At 44.5% G+C, this 11990-nt stretch overlaps 1 protein-coding gene across 1 annotated transcript; it reads left to right on the top strand.

The window, feature by feature from the left end:
- The first annotated feature begins 2723 nt into the window (after positions 1–2723).
- On the top strand, positions 2724–10081 carry UXT (ubiquitously expressed prefoldin like chaperone). The gene is made up of 7 exons (XM_081563528.1): positions 2724–2779; positions 2964–3070; positions 4066–4147; positions 4283–4350; positions 4617–4724; positions 9722–9785; positions 9991–10081. Exons 2-7 carry the CDS (start codon positions 2973–2975, stop codon positions 10039–10041), a joined length of 471 nt encoding a protein of 156 aa, XP_081419654.1. The 5' UTR covers positions 2724–2779; positions 2964–2972; the 3' UTR covers positions 10042–10081.
- Positions 10082–11990: the final 1909 nt, after the last annotated feature.

Here is an 11990-nt window from a genome sequence, read left to right as displayed (position 1 = left end):
GTGTATATGTACCACAGCTTCCTTATCCGTTTGTCTGCTGATGGACATCTAGGTTGCTTCCATGTTCAGGGCAGTTTTATATCTTGTCAGAATAAAGAACATCAAACAAGTCAGGGATACATTCCTACAAAATTTTTAAAAAAACCAAAACAGGTCAGCATGTACAGAGCAAGTCAGTATGGCCTTGGCACCTGGGAAGGGAGTCTTATCATTGAAGGAATACCAGCATTGGCATCCAGAAAAGGAGGCATTTAGCATTTATCTTATTTGCATTTTCTTTACTTCTGGTCAGTGTGCCTTTTTCTTTAATAATTAAAGCAGATGTACCATGTAAATTTGATAGGCCACAAACAGGCTGTTTTAGTTAGCATAAAATTCAAGTTAACTCATGTATAAGCTGGATTGACTTCCCCATACCTCAATGTGTGAAAATTTCTTTCATCAGAGTAAGTGAATGAGTGTGGCTATGTTTAAAATTTTATTGCTGGACACTGAAATTTGAATTTCATATAATTTTCATATTGTAGGGTAAGGGAATTAGAGAAAGCGAGGTTTGGAGAAAGAATGAGACCGGCACTTTACAGGAACAGATCACCTTTAATGAGGTGAAAAGGGGCAGCAGTCAGATTAGTGAGCTGCTGCACTAACCCAAGAAAAGAGTAAGTATATATAGGCATATATGTGGAAAGCTACTGTCTTAAGGGGGCCTGTTCTTCTCCAAGGTTGTTCGGATTAGTTATCTCTTAAACAGCTAGAGCAAGGAGTTCTGGAGCTCGGCCAGAGGCTAGGACCAGCTGGGAGCTGGGTGTAATCAACCTTAATGTCCATTTTTTTCTTCAGGTGAGAGAGTTCTTTGTTTTGCATAGAATGGTGGGGAGGACCGGAGGGGAGTTTTAACTCCAGGCTATTTTGAGCTGTGTAACTTTCCTTCACATATGTCACAAAATACTCTTTTTACTTTTTTTCAAGCCTCTAAAAGATGGAAATAGTACTCTTAGCTTGAAGACAGTAGTAAAACAAGGGTCAGCAAACTGGGCCACAGTGTGCTGACCTTGATGTAAAACTTGGATCAGGAAGTTTGTTATTGGAAGTAGATGTACAATTGTCACTTAACACTTGCTTTACATTGCAATGATCTCCCTTAGATCAATAAATTAAGTTCTAGAAGTTTGTCACAAGAAAACAAACATGGTTGCACACAAAATTTTGAAATCAAAGACTGTTATCTTATTCTGGATTATAACAATGAAAAAAACTGGACACATCCAAACATTGAGGAACAGAAGACTGGCTCAAAAATCTGAGGTCATCCAAAAGATGGAATGCTATGCAGCCATGTCAACAATTATTGAATGGTCTGAAACGAGAGAAAGCAAATGCTGTCAAATATTAACATTTGGTGAATCTAAGTAAAGGCTATATGGGCATTCAGTGCCAACTTTCGTGTAGGTTTGAAATTTTAAAATGAAGTTGAAAACGTCTTGAAAAAGAAAAAAAGTTTCAAAAAAAAAAGAAATCTTACATGGACTCCATAATTAAAAAAATGCTTTTTGTGAAATGTAAGCTAATAAACTTGCACAAACCCATCTCCAGCTCATCAGAACTCTGTGCTCTCCATGTTAAATAAAGATAATAAATGTAACACCCTTTTATCACAGGAAAATTGTATAGATTAATTGTATAATATTTGTCTACCTACCTACTGTCTGTTTTCATCAAACTAAATATAATTATAACTATATGTAACATGAGATGATTTACCAAAAATAATTTTTTTAAACTCACAAAGTTTTGCTTGCAATCATCTTGTTCTAAGGGTAAAGAAAAGTTTGACTTGCTCAGGTTTTGAGCATTTGAAACAAAGCTTGGTTTTAGACAGCAAACCCACAAATTATCTGGGAAGACTTCCCTGATACAGTGGGTGCTCTAGGGCCTGAAGGCGGGAGTATCATTTGGGGGATCCAGCATTGGAGTTCTCCTTCAGGCTCAGGCCTGGACTTACTGAGTTAGATGCTATTACTTGAAAATCTAACATAGGAAATAAATCCATTCAGTAATTTGAGTACATAAAAATAAATAAAGTTTACACATTTAAATAAAAACATAGGAACTCTTTCTAACTACAAGATAATCTATCTTGGGCAGAGTACTTCAGCAACCCCCCATTTGATGCCCCAATTAAATGATGTGATTAGACATAGTGCGTTATCAACCTCTGCTTGAACCCCAGTCATGGACTGTGGGCTACAGAGCTGGAGTCGTCAAAGGTGCATGTCAGAAAATTTGTCTCCTTTTCAAAACGTTTTTTTAAATGCTCACATTTATTTCCATTATTGGAAGTCAAACCCAAGCTTCCCTTGTGAAAAATCAAAATCCAGGGCGATGCAAGGCTGTACTTTCCTTTTTACAGACCAGATTCATAATCTTGTCTTGCCCGACTGCTTCTGAAGCTCTGACTTAAATACCAAACGCTCTACTCGCTCTGTGCGTCCCGCCTCCTCCGCAACCCGCCAAATCCCATTAAACCCCACCCCCAGCAACAGTGCACTATCCCCATAGGCTTGTTGTGCAGTCAGGTTCCCACACTCTGCAGCCTTCCATAATCAGCGGATTTCATAAAGCCCCGCCCTTTCCTTCTCTCCGGCGTTTTTTTTCCGTTCAGGACCGCCTCACCCCACCTGGTTATTTGGTTGGCCAGCGCCCCCGCAATACGTCATTTACCCGCGCCACCCGGAAGCCACGGTTCTTACTAATAGTTCTTTTTGCCGGCGGCTCTCAGGTAACGGCGAGACTTGGGTGTCCCTGTGTGATGGGGTCCCAGAGCTGGGAGGGCGGAAGGCTGAACCCTCGGCATAAGCCGGACCACCCAACTGCCAACGCTGAAAAGGTGCAGTTGTACTGTGCTTAAGACCAAACTGAGACCAGTGGTCTTCAACGTGGTCTTCTCCCTCCCCATTCCTCAGGAGCCCATCATGGCGACGCCCCCTAAACGGCGGGCGGTGGAGGCCACGGCAGAGAAAGTGCTGCGCTACGAGGCTTTCATCTCTGACGTGCTGCAGCGGGACCTGCAGTAAGTGACAGAACGGGGGGCGGAGCGCTTGGAGCGGTCCACGTGGTGAGCGGGGCGTTGGAAGTCAGGGCCTAGCATTCTGATTGGTGGGTGAGGCGTTCAGAGCCCGGCCCCGTGCGCCATTCGAGGAGGAAGGAGGGGCGATAGCCGGGGTGCAACGTGGGGTGAGGAGGGAGACATGGTGGTTTAATGGAGCCTGTGTCCACGCATGTGCAACTTCCGATGACCCTAAAGGGTTAAGAATTAGAGTTCTGAAGCTGGAGTTTTCAGGTTCGAGTCCTGGCTTGACCATTTCGCTTTCCGTGTGAACACGTACTTTGCCTCCACTCTCTGTGCCTCAGTTTCCTCATCTGCGAAATGGGGAAGTTAATGTAACCTTCCTCACGGCGGTGGGTTTGGGTTTTCAGTGTATTCAGTTCTTGTAAACGGTTTAACTTGGATACTAGAGGCTCAATGAGTATAAAAAATTATTATTACTATCATTATTAATCTGAGCAGGAAGGAGAGTGTTTAGGTCTAGGATTATGAGCATCCTAAAAGAGACGGAGGATTTTTTTCTAGGGTGAGAATGGCAAATTCTGATTGGAGGGAGGCATTGGGAGTAGAGTGTAATAATAATACTCATAAATAAGAGCTGACGCATATAGAGAACTTTCTGTTTGTCGGGCACTATTCTAAATGCCTTATAGTAAATACTCATTTAATCCTCCTAATGACTCTATGAAGTAATACTCGTCATTCCTATTTTAAAGATGGGGAAATTGAGTTCCAAAGAGGTTACTCACTTGCCAAAGTCACACAGCTAGTAAAATGGAAAGCCTGGATTCAAACCGAAGCAATCTGACCCAGAGTCCAAACCTTGACTTCTGCACTAAAATTCCTGTTTAGACCCTGGTGACAGGAGAGTCTCAGGGGGTCATGATGTGAGATAGTCCAAGAAGGACAGGGTTTCCTCTTGGTCACTATTTTACTCTTGTCCTGTCATGTCCCATCAGAAAGGTCCTGGACCATCGCGACAAGGTATATGAGCAGCTGGCCAAATACCTTCAACTGAGAAATGTCATTGAGCGACTCCAGGTAAAGATGCCAGGGTTAGGTACTGTATTTTTGTGGGCAAAGGAGGGGAGAGAGAGGAGATATCCAAGACCAAAACCTGTCACTTGACCTAAAAGTTGACTACTGACCCCTACCTCTTTTTCCCTGGCCCCACAGGAAGCTAATCACTCGGAGTTATATATGCAGGTGGATTTGGGCTGTAACTTCTTCGTTGACACAGTGGTGTGAGTGTCTACCTGCCCCTCTGAGCCCACAGGGTTCAGCTTCCCCTTTCCTTCATTCAACAAATATTTTTGTTAGTATTTGCTATGAACCAGACACTGCTCGGTGCTGAAGATGTGACAGTAAATAAAATAGGACAAATTCTCTGCCCACCCTGACCTTCAGTTTGGGGAAGGTGGGGGGTGGGGAGTAAAAAAAATATTAAACTGTGTGGTATGCTAAACAGTGATAAGGACTTCTCCACTTCCTATCACCACTGTTTTCTTAGCTCAGACACTTCACGGATCTATGTGGCCCTTGGATATGGTTTTTTCCTGGAGTTGACACTGGCAGAAGCTCTGAAGTTCATTGATCGTAAGAGCAGTCTCCTAACAGAGTAAGTCCATTGCATGAGGATACTGTCTAAAACACCACCATTTGTAACATCCTTCTTCCCCCTTTCACCCTGGCTACCTGGGATGGTTCCTAGGAACCACTTTCCCCTCTCTCTAGGGGAGAGGACAGTGGGGATGCAAAGCTTAGCCCCAAGTGTAGCACATAATAAGTACTCCATAAATGGTCTCTGTATTGTTCACTCACACAAAAATTTATTGGGCATTTGCTGTATGGCAGGCTCTGTGCTTGGTGTTGGGGAGGCAGCATGAACAAGACAGAAGGATTCCTTGAAAGCTTACATTCTAGAAGGCCTATAACTGTTACACATCAGCATAGTTTTGACCAGATCCTGGAGGTCTCCGCCTGTAAATCAGTAACAGTAAAACAAGTTACCTCTGACTTCACCTCCTGCTAATTTTCCTGCTCATTCACTGTGCTCTCATCACACTAACCTTCACTGCTGCTGCTGCTAAGTCGCTTCAGTCGTGTCTGACTCTGTGCGACCCCATAGACGGCAGCCCACCAGGCTCCGCCATCCCTGGGATTCTCCAGGCAAGAGTACTGGAGTGGGGTGCCATTGCCTTCTCCGCACTAACCTTCACAGGCTTCTTTAAATGCCCACAGAGTGATCCCACCTCAGCACAATTGCAGTAACTGTTCTGTCTGCCTACAGCACTTTCCCCCCTGATACCTGCATGGCTTCCTTTCTCCTTATTCACTTGAAGTCATGCTTAAATGTCACTTCCTATAACCTAACTTGAAAATTGCAACCCTTGGCACTCCTGATTCCCCTCCCTTGTTCTACTTTTTTCTTTTTTGCCCTAGCACTTATGACCTCCTAATGTTTACTGTGTAATTTACTTTTTTATAATGTTCATTGCCTGTTCCCATTAGGATATAAGCTTTGCAAAGGGAGAGATTTTCTCTACATCTCAAGTCACTAGAATAGCACATAGCATATACAAGGCACCCTGTGTTTGTTGAATGAATTTCAAAGCATATGCTGGAAATAGATTTAAGTGGAGACTGAAGTATTGGTAGATCTCTGTTGGTGGTGATGGAGGTAATGTGGGGATAAAGGATGAACTCTGACTGAGTGTAAGGTCCTATGCTTCTGCTGCTGCTGCTGCTAAGTCGCTTCAGTCGTGTCCGACTCTGTGTGACCCCATAGGCGGCAGCCCACCAGGCTCTGCCGTCCCTGGGATTCTCCAGGCAAGAACACTGGAGTGGGTTGCCATTTCCTTCTCCAAAGCTTCTAGGCAGGGAAAGGGAATTGTGATTGTGGAGAGATTTCTGAAATGTGGCTAGGGAAGTCCTTCCAGAGGAAGCAACATTTGAGTTACTTGGTTGAGTGAACAAACCATAGTGCTCTCTAGAGAAGAGCATTCCTGGCAAGGGGACCAGTGTGCCTGCCATATTAGAGGAACTGCTGAGAATGGTGAGCATTCAGTCACTCAGATGGAGTGAGTGAGGGGACGCTGAGCAAATACACTTAGATTAACAACATCTCACAAGTGTGAATACTACTGATCTAAAATTCTACCTTCTAGGTTATATTTCCCTTTATGTCTCATTTAGTTCTTCCAGAGTTGCCTACCTTAGGTTTCAGTAATTCTTCTCTTTTCAGACCTTTTCGAGGTTTCAGTGTTCATAAACTCAAATGAGCCTCAGACCTGTGGAGATTTCTAAATCTTAGTGATCAGATCATTTGGTGAATAGTTTGGTTGAGGGGCCTGCTTTAATAGGCCAGTATAGTTCTGAACCAGTAGCCATTTAGACCAAGTCTTTTTTTTTTTTTTTTTTTTTTTTTTAATGACAAAGCTTTCCTTGTTATGTCACCGGATTCCTGAGCCTTTCAAATAGATTTTAATTTTCCGAGACTTGATGTCTTTCCCCAGAATGAGGTATTTGTCATTACCTGTCCCCTGTTTGGTTTTTCTGATTTATTGATCTGGTCTATTAGTGTGATGAGAAATGTGAATTCCTTACTGTGTTAAGTCGCTTCAGTTGTGTCCGACTCTGCAACCTCATGGACTGTAGCCCGCCAGGTTCCTCTATCCATGGAATTCTCCAGGCAAGAATACTGGAGTAGGTTGCCATGCCCTCCTCCAGGTGATCTTCCCGACCCAGGGATTGAACCCACATCTCTTAAATCTACATTGGCAGGCGGGTTCTTTACCACTAGTGCCACCTGGGAAGCCCATGAATCTCTTACCACTTTATTATAATTAGTAGGACTCCCTAGTAATTGAATCTTTCTAGGAGATGAAGATTTGAGTCTGTGTAGCTCATTCTCTTCTTTAAAATATGTGGTTATTTGATAAACACTTTAAATAACTTTCCTTCAGGTTATTTTATGTAACCAAAATGGCCTATCAGTACTTCCTGTTTTTAGTCTATTTCTCTGTTTGAGGAGTAGAAGGATCAGGTCTCTATATATTCTTTCTGGTAACACAGAAAGGAGTACACATCCACACCCATAAGTAGACATGATTACAGAAAAAATAGAATAACCATTTGACTGTTAACACAGCCTTACGTATTAAATCAGTAGCAATAAATTAAACATATCCCTTTTGTTACAACTAGCATTTGGTGAACTTTATACTTTTCTCCTTTTTTTTTTTTAAGTGCTGAAACCTTTCAGAGTCTAAGCTTATACACTGAGTGTATACTATGTGCCACATACTTTTTGGTTCCTGAGAGTACAGGGGGGAGCAGAGCTGACCAAATCTCGGCCCACACAGCTTACATTCTATTCAGGGGAGACAATAAACAAATAAGTAAAGGATGTAGTATGTCACAGGTTGACAGTGGTGCAGAGAACAGCAAGGATTGGAGACTAGAAACATTGCTTGGGATGGAGCAGTTGCAATTATAAATAGAATGCTTGATTGGAAGTGGGGTGTGAGAAAAAGGAGTCCAGGTTTTCGGCTGAGCAAAGGATGGAATTGCCCTTTTATGAGATGGAGAAGATAAGGGGAGAGCAGATTTGGAGGGGAAAATCAGGAGTTCAGCCTGGGACCTGTTAAGTATGAGGTGATCATTAAACATTGAAGTAAGTTTTCTGAAGATGTAGTTAAAATTCCCAAAGCTGGAATTCGGGAGAGAGGGCTAGACTGAAAATATAACTTTGAAAAAAAAAAAGAAAGAAAGAAAATACAACTTTGAGAGAGAGTGATATATAAACGGGTTCATACTATTTTTTCCCAATTTAACATCCTTTGTCGTTGCCTTCTACTTTTCTTTTTTTTTTTTTTACTTTTTTTTTTTTTTTACTTTTTTTTTTTTTTTATAAATTTATTTATTTTAGTTGGGGGCTAATTACTTTACAATATTGTAATAGTTTTTGCCATACATTGACATGAATCAGCCATGGGTTTACATGTGTTCCCCTTCCCGGACCCCCCACCCACCTCCCTCCCCATCCCATTCTACTTTTCTTAACAGTATTTCATTTCCCTGAAACTGACTCTTACATTGACAGCTCAACACAGTAAAATCCATATTCCTCTCATAATATCAAGATTACATGATCTGTCCCCTACCTACCTCTTGGATCCTAACTTGTGCCACTTTTCTTCCCACCATTCGCTTAGTTTCTAACACTCTGGCCTCCTGACTACTCCTTAAAAAGCTCTTTCCTGCCTTTTGGACTTTTTGTGGAAAAGACTATCCTACTGTTTTACTCATTCTTCAAAGGCCTTCCTTGATCCTTTGGGTGAATTAGGATTCTTTGGGTGAGACTTGTCTGGTCCCAGTTGACATAGAGAGAAAATAGTGACTGGTTCATGTAAATGGCAACCCACTCCAGTATTCTTGCCTGGAGAATTCCATGGATGGAGGAGCCTGGTGAGCCCCAGTCCATGGGGTTGCAAAAGAGTCAGACATGACTGACCAACCAACACTTCCACTTTTTTTCTTTCATGTAACTCAACAGCCCAGAGCCGGCATGGTTTCAGGCAGCTCCGGCTTCTCAGTCACTTAGGCCTTGGTGTCTTCCTTGAGTTCTCTCTCTCACACCCAACACCCTCCTTTGGTAAATCCTGTTGACTTTACCTTCAAAATGAATCGCAAATCTAGTCATTTCTCATCACCTCAACTGCTGCCACTGTGGTCTGAGTCTGCCTCTCTCACCTGGACTACTTCAGTAGCCTCCTCACTGGACTTCCTTTTCCACACTAGCTGTCCTTATCCCCAGTCAGTTCTCCACATAGCAGCCAGATGGATACTCTTAAACCCTAGTGATTTCACATCCCTTCTCTGATCACAATCCTCCTCTGGCTCCCATCTCACTTAGAATAAAAGCCAGAGTCCTTACCATGGCCTGGTAGGTCTTACATGGTCTTTCTCCCCTGCTTACCTCTGTGACCTCACCTTCTACAACCCCCCTTCACTATCCTTCTCCAGTCCTGCTGGTCTCTCTGCTGTACCTCAGACATGCCAGGTGCACTCCCACCTCAGAGCCTCTGCATTTGCTGCCCCTTGAGTCTGGAACACTCATCCTCCATCTAGCTACACATTCGCTTCTTCATTTTAAGTCTTTATTCAAACGTGCTTCTCAGTGAAGCCATCCCTAAGCACTCTAATTAGAATTACAGCCCCCACTCTTGCACTCATTATCCTCTCTTGACATTTAATTTTTTCATTGTACTTATAACCATCTGACATACTCCATATTTTATTCTCATCATTTGTCCCCCATAATGAGAATTTGAGTTCCACAAGGCCAGGATTTTTGTTTGCTGTGTTTGCTGCTATCTCCCAGTACCTAAAACGACCTGGTGTAGAGTAGGCACTCAATAAATGTCTCTGAATCAGTGCAGTCCAGATGGCAGCCAGGCATCTCTGCATAGGAGCAGCTCAGGTAGTAGGATGTCCTACCACCTACCATGTGGAAGTCATGCAGAATGTAGGTAGTTCTTGAAGTGATGAAGAAGCATCATTCTCCTGACCATAAGTGGGGCCCACTTCAACTTTCTTGTTTCTTTTCTCCAGGCTCAGCAACAACCTCACCAAGGACTCCATGAATATCAAGGCCCATATCCACATGTTGCTAGAGGTGAGAGCAGCTCACTACATTCCCAGACTCTTATCTTCAAATGTTTAGGGTGGTGACCTGAGAAGGAGAGAGAGCCAGAGATGGGAAGGACCATATTTTCCTCTATTCTGGAGTCAAACTGGAGCCAGGCTGGCTCAGAGGGAAGAGAATTCCGAGCAAGCCTGGGATGGGGCCTGTACCCAGTCTTTGATGTTCTCTTTTTCAGGGGCTTAGAGAGCTACAAGGTCTGCAGAATTTCCCAGAGACTCAGCACTGACTTCTTCCTACCTCCCCTGACATTAAAGAGCCTGAATGTCTTTGAGTCACACGGCCCTTCTTTCCCCCCTTAACCCCTACTGTTTGCTAAAGTGCCCTGTTTCTAAAGCACAAAGTACTAGGAAGCCCAGAGATCGGATCTGTGTGGGACCATTAATGCACCACTGAAGTCCTGCCATTTGACTTTCTTCTGTGCCCTCTCTACCGTTGCCTTGGCAACCTGGGCCCCCACCTGACCCTTCTATTTCTTTTCATGTACACTACTCTGAATTACCAGAGAAGGGGCCGATTCATGGTGGAGGTTTGTTCCCCAAAGCAATTCAGCCTTTCACTCCTGGCCAGAAGGTTTACCTTTTTCCCACACCCCAATCGTTCCTCAGTTCAGTTCAGTTGTCACTCAGTCGTGTCCGACTCTTTGCGACCCCATGAACCACAGCACACCAGGCCTCCCTGTCCATCACCAACTCCCTGAGTCCACCCAAACCCAAGTCCATCGAGTTGATGATGCCATCCAGCCATCTCATTCTCTGTCATCCCCTTCTCCTGCCCTCAATCTTTCCCAGCATCAGGGTCTTTTCCAATGAGTCAGCTCTTCCCATCAGGTGGCCAAAGTATTGGAGTTTCAGCTTCAACATCAATCCTTCCAATGAACACCCAGGACTGATCTCCTTTAGGATGGACTGGTTGGATCTCCTTGCAGTCCAAGGGACTCTCAAGAGTCTTCTCCAACACCACAGTTCAAAAGGATCAATTCTTCAGCTCTCAGCTTTCTTTATAGTCCACCTCTCACATCCATACATGACCACTGGAAAAACCATAGCCTTGACTAGATGGACCTTTGTTGGCAAAATAATGTCTCTGCTTTTTAATATGCTGTCTAGGTTGGTCATAACTTTCCTTCCAAGGAAAAGTGAAAGTGAAGTCACTCAGTCGTGTCCAACTCTTGGTGACCCCATGGACTGTAGCCTGCCAGGATCCTCTGTCCATGAGATTTTCCAGGCAAGACTACTGGAGTGGGTTGCTATTTCCTTCTCCAGGAGATCTTCCCAACCGAGGGATTGAACTCAGGTCTCCCGCATTGTAGGCAGACGCTTTACCATCTGAGCCACTCCTTCCAAGGAGTAAGCGTCTTTTAATTTCATGGCTGCAGTCACCATCTGCAGTGATTTTGGAGCCGTTCCTCGGGTACCTTAAATTACGCTCACGCCCATCTAGGCTTAACCTTGGCCTTGCCCCAGCTGCTAAGTAGTTCCAGCTTCCAGCAATGGGCGTAGGGCTGACCCCGCCCTCCCTAGTCTGGTCTGTATTCTAGGTTGAGTCCAGCTTCCACCAATCCATGCAAAGCCAGGTTCCGCCTGTTTGTAACTGGTTACAGGTCGACCCCGCCTCCGTAGGTATTTAGTTTCCGCCACTCAGCACACACTTTCGTATGTCTGGCAGCTGCTCCGTTCTAAATTCGTCTTTCCAGCCAATCACTACACAGTTACCCTGCCCGCCTACGCAGTACCCAGACCTCCTCCCTGCGGGCTGGTATGCTTGTGTACTTCTATAGAAGTCTTGCTTCCGCTGAGCTGTGTGGAGTTTGGCACCGCCCCGTTGGGGTTTTGGCAGCTGTCTACCGTTGGGGTTTTGGCAGCTGTCTAGGAGTCGCTCGGTAGCCAATCAGCAGAAAGCAGGACCTAATCACCCGTATCCTCGGAGGCTGGCTGTCTTCCATCAATCCCATATAGGCCAATCCATGCGAGGCAGGCGCCCCCAAAACCTGGTCAATCGTCACCGGCCTATCAGTCAGTCTTGAACCAATCAGCGTGAAGCACCACAGGGCCGAGCACTCCTCTTCGGAACCCAGGCGGCTCTCCGCGTTCCATCAGTTCTCCTCGGGCCAATCACAGCATAGGTCTGTGGAGTAGTGCCCGCCCCCCCAGCCCTGGAAGCCGCGCGGTCAATCCA

The sequence above is a fragment of the Giraffa tippelskirchi genome, chromosome X, assembly GCF_054371585.1.
Source record: "Giraffa tippelskirchi isolate mGirTip1 chromosome X, T2T-mGirTip1v1.2.pri, whole genome shotgun sequence".
NCBI classification, from domain to species: Eukaryota; Metazoa; Chordata; class Mammalia; order Artiodactyla; family Giraffidae; genus Giraffa; species Giraffa tippelskirchi.
This window is presented reverse-complemented; position numbering and strand designations above follow the sequence as displayed.